Consider the following 22,254-nt stretch of genomic DNA (forward strand, 5'->3'; position numbering starts at 1 on the left):
TAGAGCTCTGATCTCTATACAACAAGAAGAAAAAAACTGCACTATGAAGCCTTGTGCAGTATAACAGGGAAGTTCAAGTTGTTTTATTGTCATTCCTCTATATAGCTTGTATACAGTGGAACGAAATGTCGTTTCTCCGGAGACCACGGTGCAACACAGAACAGGAGTGCAAGACAGTAAATAAATACACCGGACAGGACATGGACGCTGACATGGGTTGTGAACTGTAGGCAGTTTTTAGTGTATGGAGTTATGTTGGGTTACCTGTTTGACTGTGCCAGGTTAGCCTTGGGAGGCAGCAGGGTGTTGAGTAATCTGACTGCCTCAGGGAAGAAACTGTTGCAGAGTCTGCTGGTGGAGGCACAGATGCTCCTATACCTTCTGCCAGATGGCAAGAGGGCGAAGAGTCCATGAGAGGGGTGAGAGGGTCATCCACGATGCTGGCGGCTTTGCGGATCCAGCGGGTTTTGTATGAGGTGTCGATGGTGGGTAGAGGGACTCCGATGATCTTTTCATCTGTTCTTACAACTCGCTGTAGGGTCTTGCGGTCAGAGACTGTGCAGTTCCCGTACCACATGGTGAGACAGCTGGTCAGGATGCTCTCTATTGTCCCTCTGTAGAAGGTGGTGAGGATGGGCTCTCTTTTGGTTTGGCTCTCTTCAGCCTCCGTAAGAAGTCAAGACGCTGCTGGGCCTTCTTGGCTAGGCAAGTGGTGTTGAGAGTCTAGGAGAGGTCCTCTGCCATATGCACACCAAGAAACTTGGAGCTTTTGACTCTCTCCACAGTTGTTCTGTTGATGTGCAGTAGTGAGTGGTCTACTCGGGTCCTCCTGAAGTCAGCAATCATCTCTTTAGTCTTATCAACATTAAGAGATAGATTGTTGTCTTTATACCATTCTGGCAACTGGGAGTTGACACTACGAGTCTGACTTCCAGTGTCATTGATTTAACATTTTTTCTAACTGTAAGGTTAGCTTGCATGGAGACATAGCTAGGACTGCTGGCGCTACTAGTAGCGCACCTGTTCAAACTGCTAGGAGCTGTAACTGATCCTAGGTAGCCCTCACAGCCCAAAGACAGAAGTGCAGCTCTTTGTAGCATGAAGAGACCACATCTGATTTACCACTAGTTTCGTGTTTTGAAATGTACATTTCACCTAAGCTTGATGGGAACTTGAGCAAAACATGAAATACAGCCTTGGACACTTTTTTTTTTTCCCCATTCCTTACAGAACTTAGGACGTGTCTGTTTATTGAGCTTAATTTAGTCAGCGAGTTACCCGACATTCTATATTTAAAGCTTGAACGGATCATGTGACATAGGTAGATGGATCTGCAACCCCTTGCAGTATTATCTGCTGAGTGCTACACTGACAATGACATTATTGGTCTAGCCATTCTTATTTAGCCCACAGAAGCAGTGGGATACATTATCAAGGAACTAAACACTTGCATGTCTGCATTTTCTTTTTTTTTTAACCCTATACCTCATAGACCTACAATGGCTTTTGTTTGCCTTTCCTTACCAGTCAGGATTTCAGTGCAGAGCACAAGGAGCAAAGACAGCTGCTGTCACCTGTCCAGTAGCAATGTCACGTCACAAAACGCACCATTGAGCAGTGTAGATACTGTAGGTGCTCTGGCTTGCTGGAGAAAAGTGTCAACTAAAACTCAGGTTATCTTGGGGATCTGAGTCTAGGAAGTTTTTGTTCCTTGGCTGTGAACCCCCTGATTCAACTTATTGTCTTGCCTGAACCCTTTGTTCAGGATTGTTCTTGAAGATTTGGCCAGGTGGATGTTTTCAGTCTAAACATGCTTGAAACGGCTCTGTGTTTCTATTGCGTAAAGTACCGTATAAAGGAGAGACCCTTCCTGCAGCTTTGCTTCAATGCTGCAACCCCAGAGGTGGGTAAACATGCTCCCAGCTGTCCATCTTTCAAGCATTGGTGCGTGGCTGCAGAAGATACGGGAGGGCAGTTGTGCTTGAGGAGGCGAAAGAGGTGGAGGAGGTTGCGGCAGCGCACTGGTCCATATTCTTATGCTAATCCTTCCTGGGATGAGACACAGAGCAGCCAGGCAAACAATGGCACTGGAGCCAGAAAGTCTGCACTGCAGTCTACCAGGCCTAGAAAGGCACGCTGGGCAGGGCGCCGACATGAGAGGGGGTTGCCTGTAAGGAGGGGCCCCAAGAGGGCAGCTTGGGATCAGGGCCAGGAGAGACTTCTGGGAGAGTATGGGGAAAGGCATACCGCAGTGTTCACTTCACAAGCTGGAAGAGGAGGTGTTTGCATCAGTGTATGTATCCAGCATAAGGATACCCCACCCCCCTCTCTCCACAGTCATAAGTGCTGCGATGCCAGAACATGCCGTTGCACTTCCTCTCTTTTAGGACCTTGTGGAACGCAGCAGAAATTGATCAGCACAGTCATTTCTAAACCTCAATGTTGAGAAGTGGTGCAGCATGCTCATCCGGCAGTCCTGTGGCACAGCCTCGCTCGGACAGCTGTTCGGAGAATTACTTAGGCTTGTTAGTGCCAGGAGCCGTCTGTAACGGGCCCACAGCCTTGGGTTGCCTGTGTCCTCCATAGTGACGTAGACGGCCGTGTCATTTCCTCCTGTACCGCAAGATCAGCGTGTAGTCACGGTACACCGTGCTTAGATGTACGGCACCCGAGGATGGCGGATTGAAAACATCTGGAGTTTCTATCACAGATCATGATACCTGTTGAGCTTGGCCTCCTAGAACTAAGGAAAGAGACATGTTTGGAACTTTACATCTCTTAGATGGGTAATCGTTCACTGCGTTTCTCATCAGCGGCCCTCTTTCGCTCCTGTCAGAAACAGACTGGAAGGAGCGGCTGCTTGTGTTTTCCCTCGAAACGATTTTGGTGTGTTTTGTGTTCAGGATTTCACTAATCCTGGCCACAAGGAAACTAGTTAGTCTACCCTGACATTGCAATAACAGGTTCAGATATCCAGGCGGGAGCTCATTATTAATTGTGCTGTTGCATCCTGTGTGGAAGAGGAACAGACACAGTGTGGTCTGCTGCCTCCTCTATCCTTTGAGTGAGCTGTCAATGTCCCGGTGGCTGTCTTGGGAAAGAGTAATACTGTCTTTGACAGGACGCATCTTATACTGGGGGAAGGTAGACCGTAGTGTCTTGACCTCTTGAGTCTGAGAACGTGCTTTTACCTGTCCGCTTTGCTGTGGGGTAACAAACCAGAGGTGCTTTGTATATGACATACATCCCTGGAGCAGCCAGGAAGGAACTGACCTGAGCTTGTGGCTCTGGAGCAATGCTGTCCTTCGGTGTAGCCGTGCCTTTGCCTTTGAGTTGGACTCCTGGAGCGCATCTTGCACCTTTGCCTTGAGGAGCCCCCCCTTTGTTGTCTTATTAGCAAAAAGTCATGGATGTGTGAAAAGTAGGGCACAGGTCGGGGCTCTTTGTCCCCCTCGTGCAAATCAGAAGTGACAGACACCAGGCAGCTCTGCGACTAATTTGACTCCCCCCCCCCCAACTACTCAATCACTGCCCGGAGCACTAATTGCCGCAAGACACACAGAGCTACAAGGGAAAAGACACATCGAGTTATTAACGCTGGACGGGGCCAACACGGGTAATTGCGGAACATCCCAGAACAAATAATTCGGACATGTTTAGCCATTCAAGAATAGCGCCAGACTGACAGGGGTCAGGGGGTCGAGCCTGTGAAAAACAAGAGGCCAAAGAACGCACAGAAAAGAAAAGGAAAGAAAGACGACCCGCCTCCCTGTGGTTTTAAACAGAAATCTTCTTTGTCTATCTGCTTATTGTCTGTTTTAAGCTTCACTTTTTATACCTTAATTGACCGAAGGGGAGGGGTTGTAGGGTGAGGTCACGAGTAAGACTAAATCATTTAAATGCGTATGTGGAACGGGGAGGTGAGACCAGGAGCCAAATGCCATCATATGACACTGCTGCTTTCTATTGAATGGCAGCGATTCTTAGTTAAGTTGCACCTGCACATGTCGGGCATTGTAAGTTGGCCTGTGGCTCAGCCTCCCAAAAGCTCACTGCTGTAATTCTCAACACATCTATGTTTATATTTAGTGTTCTTTGTTCCACCGTGTTCTTAGTTGGAATGCGCTTCTTAGCCCTCAACCCTCAGTTGTTTTTAAATACAATTGAAAGTTTAATAAACAAAAAAAATCCAAAATTTTGCTTTAGTACTACAGCTGCCCTAGACAAAGAAATGTCCCCTAATTTGGATCCTTAACCTTTGTTTTGGAACCTGAATTCACACACACAAAGTGACCGTTTTCTACATGTCTGTAGTTATTTTATGCTTATATTCTGGGAAACTGATTTATTTAGGATTGTTTTTTTTTTTTTTTTGGTGACACGATGCTCTGAAATCAAAGACTGTGTATTTATTCTTGTGGAGTCTTCAGCGGGGCCTTCAAATTTGTCCCACATTTATTGTAGGTTTTGCAGCGGTAAATGCTGCACACTTAACTTATGTAATGAGCTGCTATCGCCATTCTGAAGAGAATTTAGAGGTTAGGTGTTGAGATGATTTAAAAAGTCAGATTTGTTCATGGCAAGTTATAGGGTTTGTAGGTAGGTATGAAATATATTAAATGACCTTAAATTGGTGCCTGGGTCATTTTTTCGCAAGTTGAATCTCAGGTGTTCTCTTTCTCCCCAGGACCTTGGACGAAAAGATCCCGTGAAAAAGAGGCTTTATCATTCTGCTACGCTCATCTACCTCTGCCTTCCGAGTCAACGTTTACCTCCCTGTTGGCGGCAGGGTGCGTGCGTGTTTCCCAGTTACATCTCTCTGCTCTGCCCCCCACCTCCATGATGGGGGCCCCACTGCACATCGCTGCGCTGGTGGCCTGCATCTCCCTGCTACTTGGGGCTCAAGGTGAGTCTCCTCCTACCCCCTTCTCATTACTGTCTGCCATTCTCCTGCCTTCCTGCTTCATCACTGGAGGTGGAGGTACCCTGCGCTTTAATGGCCCTGCACTTTGACTTAATGTTATGTGCATTGCTTTTACTGGATCGTACTGTTGCCAAGGGCTTCTCTTTCCCTCTCTTGCCTGCTTTCTCTGGCAGCAATAGTTGAAGAATTTCAAAAGGGTGCTATGAGAATCATTAGAGAGCTGACGAAGGGATTTCAAAGATTTGTTTACCCTGTGTGCCCACTACATGTATTAAGGGATGAAGATGGATAAAAGGTCTGTTCTTGTATGCTTGCATTCAGTCTTTTCATTCAGGCAGATATTAGTATATGCTACAGGGAAATAAATGAGGAAACATGAGGAACAGGATATCTTCAATGCTAATCGTATGAAAAGATGGGGGCCTTGATCAATTCAATTTACTTTTTTTATAGAGGGCACTTCTCATGCAGTGACACAGAGCGGTTGAACATAGTCACAGAGCAAATACATCAGGCAGAAACAAGCACAATACATTATCAGTGCTTTTATAAAACTAAGTATGCTTGCTGGCCGCGGAGGAAGGGAACAAAAACTCCCAACTGAAGGTCGAGGGAGAAAAAAGCTTCTGGGTGTCCAAGTGCCAATGGCTGCCCACCCCTCCTGGGCATTCTAGATTGAATAGGATTTCTAATTCAGATTAAAGGTAACAAAGGCATCGTTGCTGTCTTGTATCTTGATTTCCCAGTTCAACAAAGCACACCTCGTCCATCATGATGCTTGGTCATCATCTTCAGTCAGCATGGGGTGCTTCTGTACAACCCGGCCAGCCTCCTGAGCTCTTATTGTAGGGAGACAATGCTCGAAAAGAATAAATTGTTAGTAACTGATAACTTAAATAAGTTGAATACATATTGGCGGAGCGGTGGGGAAAAAACTGAGAAAACAGCCAAGTGGAATTAAATTTTGTGGTGATACGCCCAAGTGAACATGTAAATCTTTAGTCTGGATTTGAAGACTGATAGAGACGGGGAATTCTTACAGTAACTGGTAGACTATTCCACAGTTTGTGTTCTATAGCTAGAGGCACAACCTCCTACTGAGGTCTTATGGATCACAGGTACTTTAAGATAACCCGCATCCGATGAATGAAGATATAGTCCCGGGATATAAAAATCAATAATCTCACAAAGGTAAGCCGGAGCAATGCCATGTACTGCCCTATAGGTCAAAAGTAGGATTTTATTATCAAGTCTAAATGTGACTGGGATCAACACTAAATGTAACGATCATTTCTGGTTGATGCTGCTGGGTTATGAGGCTTCAAAACAAACAAAAATTGACAGCTGTTATCATCATATCTGGGTTTCTGTTATTCTGGTCAGAAGCAGCAGCCAGCCAGCTGGCTGGATGTGCTACAAATGACTGTCGTGTTCCGGGCATCCAGCACAAGACTCTAAGGAGGGTGACCTGTTTATCTCATGCTGAGTAGGCATCTGGTGTTGGTGTACAGAGCTGTGATATCTGGTTGCTGTAATATTACCAGCCCTGAGCGAGTGACTTTGCCTGAGGGAGAATTCCCTTTCCTGTCCCTGTTGTATGGCGTCCTCACAGAGGTCAGTGCTGCGCTTGGGCTTGCCGTGCTTGTCCGGGAATCGGTCGCAGTGAGCCACAAGTTGATAATTTTACAGGGATGTCTACGTGGACTTCCTTCTCCAAGGTCCAGCATGGGCTTCCCATCACGCATCAGTGTGTCTCTGTCAGCTGAAGGAGTCCTTTATTTCAGACTTGACCTGCAGGAGGTTCAGTGCAGCTCTTCACACTTTGTCACTGTCTGTAAAAATTCCTGAACATTTGAAGGACAGGGGAAAATATCTGCTCTCGCTGCAGGATTCAAACCTTAGGGAACTGACAGTCTTTGCTGTTCCCCCCCCCCAGTTTTATTTTAATATCACTTTTAAGCACAAAAACCTGAGGCCCTACAGTTACCCTCTAAGCTGCCTGTCCCTTCATGCTTAGCAACCTGTTGAGAGGTTAGTATAGAACAGGGCTGCCTTTTCAAGATGTTCAAGTCGGCGAACCTTTTTCTAAGTGACATTTGTCTGCTGACAGACTTGCCGAGTCCAAGAGAGCAACATTCCTCACTTGGAAATCATTTCTGCAGGTCTGCATGAAAGAATCAATGAATGAGCGAGTAATGATAGCCTATTGAAAGGTGCCTTTTTGGTTTTTCTTGCTGTTTGCCTTAATCGGGGATTCCACAATGATTTGCAGCTATGTTTCTGGTCCATGTCCGCTTTCATGGCCTGTTTTCTAATAACGTGCTCTTTGGGCCGCGCGTGTGTTGGTAGCTCCCGTTCTGCTCGCATGCGTTGAGAGGTTGCCTTTTCGCAGCAGCTGAAGATGTGAAAGTAAATATTAGCAGTAGTCCTCAAAGTTCATGTTTGAGTACACAGACAATTGTTGCGTAATGAGTACGTTCTTGAGGTTATGAGATGTTCACCGCTTGGTTTTTTATTCGTCAGGGAACAATGCGGTATAGCCAGTAAAAGATTCCACTTGAATTCCCCGGACAGTGACTGAGACGATCTAATTACAGGAAAAATGTGTAAATTGTTGAATGCTAAATCTTGCTTCCACCTTATGCTGGGCCTTTTTTTTAAAAAAAGAAATTACTTAGGTGTGCAGCACTCCTATTTACTAAGACACGGCACCAGAACTTATGAACTTCACCCACCATACCCTCTAGCCCCTTAACCCATAGCAGTCGGTTAGTCCTGCCAGGCCCAAGCCATGGAGGCTGCACCACAGGAAGCTGTTGGGATGATTGCTGGCCCCCGGCGCTACTCGACACATTAACTGCTTCCTGTATAGTGCTGCCGGTGAGCCATTGCTGGACACAGATACTCCAAACAGCCATTGTTCTCCGGAAATGTTTAGACATGGGGAGGGGTGTTTTCTGCTGCTCAGTTATTGCCTGAGCACAGCCGCAGAAGTGTTAGGAGGAGATGGGCAAGCCTGTAGATATTAAGAGGGGTTCAGCCCACTACGCTCATTTTTTATGACTACCTGCGGTTCAGCAGCGGGTTTTTTGGCACTGGAGGTGTCTCGGGGGCATTTAGAGTTCCACTTTTACATTTTTAAAAAAAAAACAAAAAAGCCTGAGCAGTAAAGATTTTATTAGTCTGTCGGTTTTCATTTGTTGTTGTTTACTGCGTTCAGGGAACGCCCGGAGAGGGTTTTTTTTTTTTTTTTTTTTTTTTTTTTTTCCTTTTTTATAAACAAGCTGCAGTTTGGCTGCGTGAAGGATATAATGCAGTTATGGTTTGTGGTGCGTTCCTGCCAGATATTGTGTGTTGATTGAGCATCATTTACACAAGCAACTTTCTGTTTGTTCACCTGTGCCGCCCCACATTTCAATCAGGACAAGGTGTGGTCTGCTAATACTGGTCCGATGCAAAAAGATGACACGGATACGTTTTCTTAACTGACGAGTATGTGGTTTTCTCTAGTGTTTAGTACCTGCTCAGAAATGGAAAAGTTTGAAAACAAGTGTATCTGTTTTCTGTTGTCCTCATCACAATCTTGCAGAATAGTTGCAGAAACATGAACCCCTGTTTCATATTTAGAGTATTTATATACTTTAGAGGGGAACTCATGACCTCGTGTAACTTGAGATTTCAAAAGGCGGGCAAATATTGCAGTGTGGTTTTCAGTTTTGATTTTAACTAATATGAATGTTGGCAAAGGTTTTTACAATATTTTTTCCTCGAGCGGCATTATGAGAAGTTGGATTTTCAATATCTTTAACCTCCATGTTTCATGAGATCATTGGGGTGATAAGGGGAGTATTCAGTGAGCTGCTTAAGAGGCTGAGACAACAGAAAGGCTAGTTGGCCCTTTAAGTGCAAGAGGCAGCCATCCCTTTCAGACTGTGGATCACGCCTGGAAGTAGATGGAGGAGCAGCGCTGCGGAGGCTGAGCTGCCAGACCTCAGACTCCACCGTGACGGGCGCCCGAATTAAGCACACATGTGGATGCTGGCCCACAGAGAGTCAGACCCCAGGCCGTCTTTGCTCCCCTGAAAGGCCTCAGCCTTATTCTGTGCTCCCTCCCCTCATTAAAGTCCAGGCTGGGAGATGTGTAGGGGCTGGGGGTGCTTTATGACTCCAAGGGTGAATGTGAGAGTCCAGTTAATCCTGCAGTAATTGTTACCGTTCGGCTGCAAGCGCACAGCACTCTCACACAACCGCTGACAAGTGTCCCATCTGTCATCCCACGGTTGTCAGTGGCCCAGTGTGACGATGCATTACCCAGAATCCTTTCTGATTGATGGCTTCATGGGCTCTCTGTGTTGACCGTTGAGATATTTATGCCACATATTCTTCTCTGGTGGGTACAGGACCCCAGGAATCTGAGATTTATTATCCCCCCCTCCTCCCTTCACTATATAAAAAAGGGGTCTGCATGGTGCAACAACTCCTTGCATTCCGGAGGCAGGCAGCTTTGATCCTCACAGAGGAAAAAGCGCTTAACATTTAGCGTGTGGGTCAGAGCTGAGTCAGAGGGATGCCGGAAGTCGACTACTTTGTTTTTCAGGCTGAAACATGCGCTCATTTCTGTGGCTGTATTTTAGGGTTCTGCATAAAGAGTAGTTGAGTGTAATGTCCTGATGTACTGAACTTTTTATTTTACTGAAGCCTCCGCAAAAGAGACATGCTTGAAAAGTGCAGTTAATAAGTGAATGTGTCTTAAACACTGTACTCACAAGTGAAGGCAAACAGCGGGGGTGGTGCAGAGGCCTAAGATCTCTGGATTTTATTTAGGGCTGTCTGCTTGATCTGGTTCCAGTCTGCATTGTGTTAGACTTTCCATATCCCAACCTGGAAAACCCTCAGTTCGGTGTCATACCACATTGAGATCCTGGCCTGACGGACATTGTACTCCAGGGGGGTGGTGGATTGATTGTGCTGTTGTAGGGTGCCTGAGCAAGGTAATTGTGCTTTGCTTAGGATAAATACACAGTGGGTAATGGTAATACTAATATTTATATTAGTGTTGTTGCTTCAGATTGCGAGGATGTGATAAGTGTGGTGGTCACACCTCCAAACTGACCCACCTGTGAAGAATGGGTGTAGCATCATTAAAATCAGATCTGTATAATCCCACTTCTCTCACCTTTTTGCTGATGGTTCAAAGTTGTGTGCTCTATTGGCCACATAAAAGCCCTGCAATGTCACAGAATAGCTGCCTGTTTCCATTACCTCTTATTATCTCATGGCGTTACCCTCGGCAACAGTGTAGATAGTGCCTTGGTCCCCTGTTTGTATAAGAAATTGCTGTTTGCTCTGCGCCCTCTGGCCTGCTGGCTCTTGTGGCTCAGATTGGGGTGATGTTTTTCAACACTGCCTGCTGTTTCTGGTTTCCTTATAACCATTTCCTGTCTCACTTTTATTTATTTTCCACTGTTACTGCGTTATGATTAAATGGTCTTAAATGTCTATTAGCAATCCTTGGGTGGTGAGGTGGCTGAGATGTTAGAGCTTTATCTGCAAGGACAGTGTTGAAAGGAGTGCAAAAAGTACCGTTTTTGTGTCTGCGAACAAAAGGAAGTAGCAGGAATCTGACGATCGCCAAGGAAATTTCACCGAGGCCATAGCTGCGATGCTTGGAAAGGAATGTAGCGTACAGGAAGAAGGAGCTTTGCATCCAGGGCTGTGAAACTTTGGGCTTCCAACCTTTGGGCCATCACAGACATTTCTGAACTGAAGAAACGCATTGTTTGGGAGGAACTTCCTACAACTGCATGCTGTACGCGTGCCATTGTAGCTCAGGGGCCACCAAGCGTAGCGAGTGTATGGCCAGGGAGGGCAAGGCTGTTAACATTTCCATGCACTCCTCTCTCCTTCCTTCCTTAGCCGCTGTCATTGGCTGCCACTGCTTTTCCGAGCACGTAGTTTTTCGGTTTCTAAGAGGTCCTAGTCTGCGGTGACACGTCTCCAACCATACTAACCAAATGACACCTCCCCAGATCGGTGACTGGTCCCAGCACTCTTAATGGCTGTGTGTACAGGCTGCTGGGTACAAGGATGCTTGGAATGGATAGCGTCTCTGTGCGCATTAACGTTGTATGCTGCCTGGAGTTCTGTGCACATCCTTTTCAATGTCAAAGTGTGGTGAGAGAAGCAGTTGTAACTGTGATCAGCAATGCAAAGTGCTCGACTTATTCTTGAACTATAAGTCTTTAGCCCAGTTTGCACCGTTTCCATTTCCTGCTTTGACATCAGTTAAATTGTTTACAGCACACATTCCTTATAGAGCTGACAAATAAGCTTTTAAAATTGGTGTTGTGCTACTGTTTACCTATCTGGAAATTGCCATGAAACCTGCACTTCACTCTCAATATGTCCATGAAACACCCACTTCAGACTACAGTGACTGTAGTGTCTTATGAAACAACTAATTCTTTATAATGGAATATTACAAGGGTAATATAAGAATCGCAGTAAGCTAACAACAATGTTGTTAATGGGTTGCAAACGTATTTTTCCCTTAATAAATAATAGGAATAGCTTCTTGGGTATCCAGATCCTCGCCTTTAAGGAACCAATTAGATTTTGATGCTGGGGAAAGGGTGTATTAAAATATTAACTGAATGAAGTACAAATGTGTACCAGAGTACACTACTCAAATAGAGTACAGCAGAGCGCTCCGACCCCCCCCCCCCCCCCCCCCCCAAGCTTTTGCACTCTGGGTAATACAAGTGTGTATGCTAGCCTTGACACAGTGACTCTTGTTTTTTTTTCGAGTGGTGTAATTAGTGCCTGTAAATAACGTGGACATGTTAATGATGTGATGAGTAATGCCAACCAGCTGTTGATGTAGTTATTTTTCAGCCTGTACTATCCTATCTGCCTTGCTTTTCTCATAACAAAAAGTTGGTTGTTTTCGTTATTGCGTGATCATGTAAACCGGGTGAACAAAGGTTGGAGTGGCAGGCAAATAACCACTTATTGTGTACACACACACACACAGAGCGCACATATGCACCCACACTGACACACTCTTGCCCTTTCCGAAGGACAACACAGTATAAATAGCCTCTAGGCCTTATAAGGACCAAGCTTATCAGTGGCTTAGTGTCAAGCTCTGCTTTTCTAAAGCGTAGACATGACAGAAGAGGATAAATTATATACACACACACACACACACATATATAAATAAAATGTCATATGCAGTACCAGTAAAGTACTGTATCTGAAGTGTATTGGCCTCTCTGCTTGCTTTGGGTCGCAGTGAGTAGGAAAAAGTGAAGAGATACTGGGAATTGAGAGCTGCAGACAGGCGCAATGTGGAGTAAATAAATATTGTTAAAGGGGTCGAGTTCAGCCTCTGGGGTGTGTGTGTCTTTGTCAGTGAGTAGTAGCATTGCGTGGAAGTAGACTATCCAGGCCTGCTCTTCCTTTAGTCAAGATGCAGGGTGGGAAACGTGATTGTTTGTGTGTGTGGGGGGTGGAGGGTACCGAGGGTCAATTACTTCTGTGCTACCAGTGCTTTTATGTTTCCCCTTTGTTGTACCTTCGTGCTTGACCATAATCAGACACAGATGTCCTTGGATACAGAGGCCACAGAGAATCCTATCTCACTGTGGGTTGTGTGCAGAACAAAATTTTTTACCTATAGTCATGAATCTTTTCCATATAACTTGGGGCACTAGGATAGTTTAAAAAGGTCTTCAAATTGTGATCTTTCCAATTATGCTATCGGTTTTCCTGTTGGCCCACTTTATCAAGCTTTCCTTTGCCATCATTTTACATTAGACATTGCGTCTGACACATCAATTCCCTTTTCAGGTGGACAGAACCCCGACTATGTGCTCCATGGTACAGGGGTCAAATACAGCTCAGAGTCCAAGAGGCGAGCAGAAGATACCACTGTAGCCCCAGAGGATGCAGCCCGGTTCCTCCGCTGCTACTGCTCCGGCCACTGCCCAGAGGATGCCAAGAACAACACTTGCGAGTGAGTCGGCCTGCTAGTTCACAGCCCCAAGTCTGTCGCTCTCAAATTCTCCCTCATGGCAAAGTTACCTTCTACACGTTCATTCTCTCACCCAGTTCCAAAAGCTACAGCGTGTTTACCGGCTCTTTGCCATCCCTGTACTCATTAAATGTTTTTTTTTTTTTTTTTTTTTTTTTTTTTTTTTTCTTCTTTCCCCCTCACATACCTGCCTAGTCTGAAAGTTCAAACATATATTTGCTCTTTTTGTGCTTGTGAGTTACTTTTGTAATCTGTTTTGCTCCAAGTCGCAGTTCTGTGTGCAACATGAATTGTGTCACCATACGCAATGTTCCAGCTACATGTTGTTCCCTTACTGTGTTTTCATGCAGGACCAATGGCCAGTGCTTTGCCATCATCGAGGTAGATGAGCACGGTGAAGTGGTCCTCAGCTCAGGATGCATGAAGTATGAGGGGTCTCATTTCCAGTGCAAGGTATCTCCAAGCAGTCCACAGAGAGTATAAGGACCATAGTGCACATGTAGTTTTATTATCCATGGCTTTAGGTACCTCTCATGATGTTAGATGCTTTTATTGCATTTGTATGTATTTCAGCTTTGCATCAAATCTCATCTTCACTAGGATTCCCCTAGAGCCCAGACAAGGCGGACAATCGAGTGCTGCCAGACAGACTTCTGCAACCAGGACCTGCAGCCTACACTGCCCCCTCTCGTGGAGCAAGGTGAGGAACAGGCCTTGTGAAGTTTCTCATATTCAGCAACATTATTGCTTGTAGATATATGAGAAACAAAAATATATGCTTACCCCCCAGGTCCTGACAGCGCCCACTGGCTGGCTTTCTTGATATCCATGACTGTGTGCTGCTGCACCCTCATTGCCGTCACAGTTATCTGTTACTACAGGTGAGCTCATCACAGTGGAAATACACAGAGAAACAGATACACCGTGGCTATGGAGTAATGACAGCATGAAGCGGCACTGGTGAACGCCTAGTCTTGTAACATACTTAAAAAAATATAATGTCTTACCATAACGAAATAATTAGCCTTTTGTTATAACTGATAGTATTATTCTTCCAACTTGTCAAATTAAAGGGCCGTCACACCTGATATCGTCTGTGCTTTAAGACGTTACAGTGAATGCTTTTGTGTGCGAGTCAGATATAAGTGGCAGGCGGAGAGGCAGCGTTATCACAGAGACCTGGAGAAGGAAGAGGCCTTCATTCCCGCAGGGGAGTCCCTCAAGGACCTCATCCACCAATCACAGAGCTCTGGCAGTGGTTCAGGACTTCCCCTGCTGGTGAGTGTCCTGCATTGCACCTTGCTTGGCACCTCATTGCTCTTTCTAAACCCAGGTTCTGACTTGGGATCAAACGCCACGCACCTGTACCCTGCTACCTCCAAACAGGTGCAGCGGACAATTGCCAAGCAAATTCATATGGTGCGTCAGATCGGAAAGGGCCGTTACGGAGAAGTGTGGCTGGGCCGCTGGCGAGGGGAGAAAGTCGCCGTCAAGGTGTTCTTCACCCGCGAGGAAGCCAGCTGGTTCCGTGAGACGGAGATATACCAGACAGTCCTTATGAGGCATGAGAATATCCTGGGTATGTATTTCTGGTGAAGCTCTCTGCCACTGTTGCTGCTAGTATGTAGAGCTATGATAATATCTTGATTCTTTCTTAATGTATGGCTTTAACAAGACTATCTTAATGGTAAATGTCAGAGAGTCGAAGTTGACTCATAATGACTACTGAAGTGTTTTCCATAGTAAGGAAGGGTATGGAAGTGGTGTGGCATTACTTTCTTCCGTGTATGTCTTTGGGCTGTGCGAGGAAACCAACACAAAGGAGAACATGGCAACTCAGCACAGACCTAATGTGGGTTGTACGCCAAATCAGAAACCACAAGCCAGGCCCTGCGTGGTAATGGCATTACCCACTGAGAACTGTCATTTAGATGAGTAGGATTTGCTCATACATGGCATGGCTTCCAGGTTTTATCGCAGCGGACATCAAGGGTACAGGAGCCTTCACGCAACTTTTTCTCATCACGGACTACCATGAGAACGGCTCCCTATACGACTACCTGAAAGTGACCACGCTGGACGCCCAGGCGCTGCTACGGCTCGCCTACTCGGCAGCTTGCGGCCTGTGCCACCTGCACACAGAGATCTACGGCACGCAGGGCAAGCCAGCCATCGCCCATCGCGACCTCAAGAGCAAGAACATCCTGGTGAAGAAGAACGGCACCTGCTGCGTCGCTGACTTGGGGCTGGCTGTCAAGTTCAACAGGTAGAGTCCATGCCCTGTAGCATGGACCTCATACATTCACTCAAGCCTATAACATACCCAAACACATATAGAAAAACACATAAAGACAGTTTGATAGTTGCATCAGTTTGGGTCCCCAAGTCATAGGTATATTTTGAGTCCTCCTGCCTTGCGTATTTGGGTGTTACATTACATTTACGTTTATTCATTTAGCAGATGCTTTTCTCCAAAGCGACGTATATCTAATAGAAAATAGTTTGTGTATTACATTAGGAGAAAGAGAGACGTAGCTGGAGACACGTTATTATTCTTCAGTAAAGTTAGTTTCTTTCCACCATATGCACCAATGTTTATCACACGAGTAGCTGCATAAAATTCAGAATTGATGATTCCTGATCACCTTCCTGCAAATTTTTTTTTTTTTGAGATAACAGAAACATTTACATTAAATAACTATTCAACAAGTGAGCATGCACTGTATTTAGCGGTGAGGTGAACCATTATATTTCTAGTGTTTGAGGAAACAAGGGTTTGTCTCCACGGACCCAGTGTACTCAAGATTGCTTGAGAAATAAATGTATTTTTGGTATTGTATGTGCGAGCTTTGTTTCAGCATTTGATATTTAGCCATGTTTTGCCTTTCAGTGACACCAATGAGGTGGATGTGCCACTGAGTACGCGGGTGGGCACAAGACGTTACATGGCCCCCGAAGTGCTGGATGAAACCATGAATAAGAACCATTTCCAGGCCTACATCATGGCAGACATCTACAGCTATGGGCTGATCGTGTGGGAGATGGCCCGGCGCTGTGTCACAGGAGGTATGAGCATTTCAAACCCTGTACCCAACAAGCTGTACATGAGTTTCTGAAGTGCTGCTGACACCCATCTTCTGCAAAAACTGCATGAAGTCCATTGCCTCAGCAGAAGAAAGTTTACCTGTTGCAAGTCACTTGAAGCGGCTTGACCATTTTCCATCAGTAGTTCTTGAAGTAATACATTAAAAAACATACATTTAGAGACGGAAAAGAAAAGCATTTAAAAATATTTAGCAAACAGACAAGCATTTTTCAGCTATAGTGACATTGTTGCCCTGTCTGGGCCTCCTTGTGTTCCCAGGCATAGTGGAGGAATACCAGTTGCCCTACTACGACATGGTGCCCTTGGACCCATCGTACGAGGACATGCGGGAGGTGGCGTGTGTCAAGTGCCTCCGACCCACAGTGTCCAATCGCTGGAACAGCGATGAGGTGAGTTGAGGGGTTCTAACGGAGCTAATTGGCTCAGGGCCGTTCAAGTACACACAATGTAGAATTGAGTTTACCTGATGGGAGGAGGCACCGTGTCAGGGGGTTTTAGCGTGACTGTGATCAGTGTCACTGTGCCACGCATTTGGAGTGACGCCTTTCATGCATCTCTCTCCTCAGTGCTTGAGGGCCATGCTAAAGCTCATGTCCGAGTGTTGGGCCCACAACCCGGCTTCACGCCTCACAGTGCTGCGCATCAAGAAGACGCTTGCCAAAATGGTGGAGTCTCAGGACATCAAGATATGAGGTGTCCGTTGCCAGCTCAGCTAAGCAGAGAAAGGACCTGATTTGGCTTTTTGAAATTAAAACGTTTGCATATTGCTTCACCTCAAGGAAGGGGGAGCGAGAGAGAGAGTGTGTGACTGGAAGGAAAGACCTTTCAGCGGTGTGGGGTGCATGGTGTTGAACTTCCAGTGACTGCTGGCCCTCCAGGAACTGAGCACGGAGACGAACCGTTCCTGCAGCAGCAGTGCGGCGTATTCCGGGGCGGCTGCATTCTCACACTGTCACATTGCTGCTTTCCTCTCCTCCACCTTTCAGCACAGACGCTCTGGGAAATGGGAACGAGTGGCATTGTGATTGGTGCTTTCTGTGAAAGCCATCCACTGAACTGGAAACGGGGGCTGGGGGTGCGGGTGGGCTGAGTTATGAGAAAGGACAATGAATTATTATGGTACATGTCATGGAAACTTTGGCTGAAAAGTCAGCAAAACCCATCACCCACAACTTTTTTTTATTTTATTAAAAAAACTTGTTTATACTCTAAATATTTTACATTGTACAAAGACCGTGTCTGTCCTGCCATATGGAACTATTTATCTGACTTCAGTTGTAGTATTTCTAAAGGAAAGAAACAAACTCATTTGCATTTAGTAGAGAAGTAACTACAGACAGACTGCGCATTGCCAGTAAATGCTGGGCTTCAGCTGCACAATTTCTGCAGACTGGCAATTCCCAGCTTGCGCTCAGCACTCGGACAGCAGGGAGTTCTTTGCTGTGCATCACGGACTTTGGCCAGTAGGAGGCACTCCGTATCTTTACCGTGTTTCTGCAGTGGGGGGAGACTATTCCAATTCGAGTGCAGATTTGGAAAAGATTTGCTTAAAAAGGTTTTATAAAGGTATCTTACATATTTACTTAATGTGGCTATAAATTCCGTGAGCTGCAGATAGGGTTTGTCTTTTTCTTTGTTTTTAAATCCATCTCCAAATTCTAGTCTTGAAATACAGCTGCATGTCTCATTGCAAAGTTTTAAAATCTGCGTACAGTTTGCATGTGTACATGTAGTGTATGTCCAACACCTATTTGTTTTATGTATTAAATGCTGGAAGTAAGATTTAAAGAATAAGGGAAAAAAAAAAAAAACTGGCAGGCATTCAAGTTGTGGCTAGCACAGTGTAAAATGAACTCCCCAGTACATTCCTGCTGATTTTTTTTGAAAACAAAGGGGTTTGTTCAGTTCCTCTTTTGCACATTTGCTTATTTGAATTATTGGATTGATGGATCCAAAAAACTTTACTTCTCTATGAAACCTTTTCTGTTTGCCTCTCCACCTTTTTTTTTTTTTTTTCTCCCCTCCTCTCTCCCTCCCTTTCTAGCCTTCACACATTAGCAGTGTAAAAGATGTTAGAAGAGGCAGGTCATGCCCAGAATTAAAGAATAGCTCTATGAAGGATTCCAGGGGTTGCCCAGCTGTGTGGCAAACCCAGTGCCAGCGCTTATACCCAGAACAGCGTACTTGACCATCCGTTGTACAGCTGCAGCGACACCCAGGAGATCACTGGACAGGAGTGACATTTAGAAGAACAGGTAACGCAAAGCCTGACACAGTAATGTCCTTAAGGATGCCAGGGGATGTGCCAGGTAACCCCGCTACAGCTGTCATCTATCTGATTCGGTATGCAAGCAAAGCTGTAGTAGTGATATTCGGGGCGAATTTACATGGGGTGAATGTGTTGCTCACAATAACAAAATAATTTTGCTCGTCACTCCTCCCTTGCACTTTCCTACTGCATCTCTTGTTCTTGTTTCCTGACAGAAAAGGCAACAGAAGACCTGATAGGATAGTTCGTATAATTTTGTCAATTAATCAGTTAAGGATGCATTTAGTTGCCGGTGAAGGAAAGCAGTGGCCTTTCAGAGGCACCGTGCCTCTTCGGGGGAACTTCAAACCTTGAGAATCAAATCATCCTCATTTGGGGAATTGTACTAGAGCCTTCATGTTTCATTCGGTCCTCGATGGGTCATGCGCTTTTTAATGTGAAAGGCCTGGTTTGATTAAGTTAACTTATAAATGGATGCATAACTGAATGCTTCTGAAGTATCCATGGTAACAGGATGCACATGAAAAACGAGTTCAGCCAGTCTTAACATTTGGTGTCAGTATTGTTTATGCACAAATTCAGTGTATGTCAAACAGCTAAGTATTAAATATAAAAATATTACATATCTCATAGGTGCAATCGCATAGAAATCGAGGTTTTTTTCGTACATTACCTGAAAAATGAGATTTCCCTGCATAACTGTAACCTCATATAATGCAAAGGTGCCTTTCCCTTCTTCATTAGCCATACTACTGATAGCTTGCACAAAAAGGTATCACCAAGCGTTGCATTTGTAAGATATTGACAAGTAAGAATGAGGACATAAACAGCCCTCTGATCGTACTCACTATGGGGAGCTTAATGTCATCTGGTCTCCCGCTATCTGTGTTGGTTTTTATGTCCGGCATCCAGCTCAAATCACGCAAACAAAGTCCCCACCCCACGGCTATCATTCACGTACATTTGTTGCTCATTTAAAGTGTTTATTCATAAGGAGGAATCACTGTCTAAAAATGAATCTAGCTGTCAGGAAACAGAGTATTGTTTCTGCGTAACACATTTTGTACAGCGTCTCTCCCAAAATGGTGCCTTAAGTTTACAAAAGAAATCTGTACAGATTGTCCAGTGTATCCAGTTTTTAAGTAAATCTTATTTTAGTATACAGTATTGTGGTCTTGTCTTTCGTTGTGTAAAAAGCAGTCTTTTTTTTTCCTCCTCCCCCTTAATAAATTTTTATTTTGTTTACTCCTAGGGGGTGTGGTGGCGTGGCGGGTTTGGCCTGTGCCTGCTCTCTGGCGGGTCTGGGGTTCGAGTCCCGCTTGGGGTGCCTTGCGACAGATTGGCGTCCCGTCTTGGGTCCCCCCCCAGCCTTGTGCCCTGTGTTGCCGGGTTAATCTCCGGCTTGTCACGACCCTGCTTGTGACGAGCGGTTTTGGACTCTCTGTGTGTGTATGTGTTTACTCCTAGTAAAATCAAAAGCCTCACACGTGCAGGTATGAAACAAAATATGTGTTGGTGCAGGGTGTACGTCCAGTTAAATTCTCCATGTCAGCATCATTCATGTTTCAATTAAGGCTGAGCTTGAGAAAGAACGCTCATGTTCCCAGATGCCCCTACTCTAAAATACATATACGGAACGCAGCTATTCTGCTTTATGGCTGTTTGCTTTTATAAGTAAAACTCATACCTTACGTCTGACTTCCAAGCCATTTCCCACAGTTGTGAGGAATGCTTGGTGGGTTTAGAAGTATATCTCGTAACCACTCTTCTTCATGATGCCAAGGAATCGCCAGAGGCGTTCCTCACAAACTTCAGACCCGTCACATGGCATACCTTCATGACGCAACCAATGGGCTGAGTGACATCAGAGCCATCACACAAGCCCATGTCTCACTTTTCCAGTTCCCATGTGACTGTCCATAACCCTCCTTTGAATGATATCTGGTGTTACTGGATGCATTTGATTCATCTATGTTAGTGTAATCAGGTGTCAGTTTGAGCAGAAATTAAATGTGTTGGACTCTGCACTGTGATTTTCCCCACTTAATGATTTAGATCTACGTTAATTTGTTTTGCTTGCACTTCTGAACACGACTATGACTGTTCCTATAGATGTCACCACGAGTGTCTGCATTTGTTCATTGAGCTGCCACTTTTCTCCAAAGCAGCTTACAATTATTTGCCCTTTTATACAGCTGGGTCATTTTACGGGAACAATTTTAGGGTATTTGCTCAAGGGTACTATAGCTGGAAGTGGGATTCGAACCTGTAACCTACCAGCTGTTTTGTGTCGCCCAAAGGTACCAGGAAACTGTTCCACAGAGCGTGTCACTGCCATCTGCTGGACAAGAGCAGCACTGTCTTTCTCATATATATTTAGAGTTTGTCAACTAGTTTTGTTGAAGGGAGTGCTAAGTTTACATGTATTCATTTAGTAGAGGCTCTTTTCTAAAGCGACATGTTACTCGGAATAAACAGGAGTGCATTTCAGCAGGTGGAGAGATACAGGTGCAGACACGTTGTGTGATGCCACCGTTTCAAAGAGCATAGCCGATGCTGTCCGTCGCATACGGAATCAATGATTATTGACAAATGATACGAAAGGAATGTGTGGAGCAGGTAGGAGAAGTAATGACTTAATACATTTTCTGGTTATGAGAATCCACGAACACATTCCCTCAGTAACAGTCTGTTTCGATGGTGCCGTGCAAAGGAACATCTTCAGTATTTCATTGTATTATTTTTAGTGTAACTGTAGGGGGTGCGGTGGCGCAGTGGGTTGGACCACAGTCCTGCTCTCCGGTGGGTCTGGGGTTCGAGTCCCGCTTGGGGTGCCTTGCGACGGACTAGCATCCCGTCCTGGGTGTGTTCCCCGCCCCCTCCGGCTTTACGCCCTGTGTTGCCGGGTAGGCTCCGGTTCCCCGCGACCCTGTATGGGACAAGCGGTTCTGAAAGTGTGTGTGTGTGTGTGTGTGTGTGTGTGTGTGTGTGTGTGTGTGTGTGTGTGTGTAAAATTCATCATAGCGTATCCTGTAAAGTTTATGGACTGACAGGATACCACTTCTGGAACTGGGATTCAAACATGCAACCTGTGGGTCCAAAGACAGCAACTTTAACCACTATGATACATAGTGAATTGCCTGTAGTGTGTATGTGTGTGTGTTACATTGCTCTGCTGTAGAGGTGTGTGTGTGTAAATGATTGCAGGGTGTTTTGTGTAGTGTATCCAGCACAATAGGTTACCTTGGATGAAGGTGAGAGCTGAATACTGTACAGAGTACATTATAATCGCTTTGCATCCCCCTCCAAATATGTAGTGGTGTGGTGGGTCTGGGCTTTGAGCCTTGCTTGGGATGGACTAGCATCCCGTCCAGGGCGTGTGTGTGTTGCGCCTTGTGTTGCCGGGTAGGGCTCCAGCTCGCTGCAACCCTGCTCAGGGCAAGCGGTTGTAGACATTGACTGGTTGTGTAGTTTTGGAGAGAAATATCAGCCCAGGGAATAAATATATCTATTTACGTTCATTCATTTAGCTGATGCTTTTCTTCAAAGCAACTCGCAACACTAAGCTGATTACCATTATTTACCCATTTATACAGCTGGGTAATATTACTGGAGCAATTTAGGGTGAGTACCTTGCTTAAGGATACTACTGCTGGAGATGGGATTCAAACCTGCAAACTTTTAGGTCCAAAGGCAGCAGGTCTAACCACTATGGTAGAAGCTGCCCTGTATGTAAATATAAAGGAAATATACTCTATATAAATGTTTCCTGCCTCTCAGCTGTTGAGTAGCCTGCAAAATCCAAGTTTGATCTGATTAAATGCAAAGAAAAGAAAGCCAAAGTAGGGGTGTTGAGTGAAAATCCTCATAAAGTTTAATTCTCATAACGTGAATGGAAGTATCTCATGGTATGGTGCTGT

General features: G+C 45.3%; 1 protein-coding gene across 2 annotated transcripts in view; it reads left to right on the top strand.

Annotated features, from left to right (window-relative positions):
• The window catches only part of bmpr1aa (bone morphogenetic protein receptor, type IAa), a 41,907-nt gene extending 22,357 nt beyond the window's left edge, over positions 1 to 19,550 (top strand). For both annotated transcript variants that reach the window (XM_018766290.2, XM_018766291.2), the window contains exons 2-12: positions 4,688 to 4,906; positions 12,776 to 12,941; positions 13,310 to 13,412; positions 13,560 to 13,659; positions 13,750 to 13,840; positions 14,099 to 14,237; positions 14,346 to 14,538; positions 14,928 to 15,225; positions 15,850 to 16,025; positions 16,324 to 16,454; positions 16,632 to 19,550. In XM_018766290.2, the coding sequence (XP_018621806.1) occupies positions 4,840 to 4,906; positions 12,776 to 12,941; positions 13,310 to 13,412; positions 13,560 to 13,659; positions 13,750 to 13,840; positions 14,099 to 14,237; positions 14,346 to 14,538; positions 14,928 to 15,225; positions 15,850 to 16,025; positions 16,324 to 16,454; positions 16,632 to 16,757 (1,590 nt within the window). In that variant the 5' untranslated portion in view covers positions 4,688 to 4,839 and the 3' untranslated portion in view covers positions 16,758 to 19,550. The remainder of the gene's footprint in view (positions 1 to 4,687; positions 4,907 to 12,775; positions 12,942 to 13,309; positions 13,413 to 13,559; positions 13,660 to 13,749; positions 13,841 to 14,098; positions 14,238 to 14,345; positions 14,539 to 14,927; positions 15,226 to 15,849; positions 16,026 to 16,323; positions 16,455 to 16,631) is intronic.
• The last annotated feature ends 2,704 nt before the right edge of the window (positions 19,551 to 22,254 follow it).

This window comes from Scleropages formosus, chromosome 8 (genome assembly GCF_900964775.1).
Source record: "Scleropages formosus chromosome 8, fSclFor1.1, whole genome shotgun sequence".
NCBI classification, from domain to species: Eukaryota; Metazoa; Chordata; class Actinopteri; order Osteoglossiformes; family Osteoglossidae; genus Scleropages; species Scleropages formosus.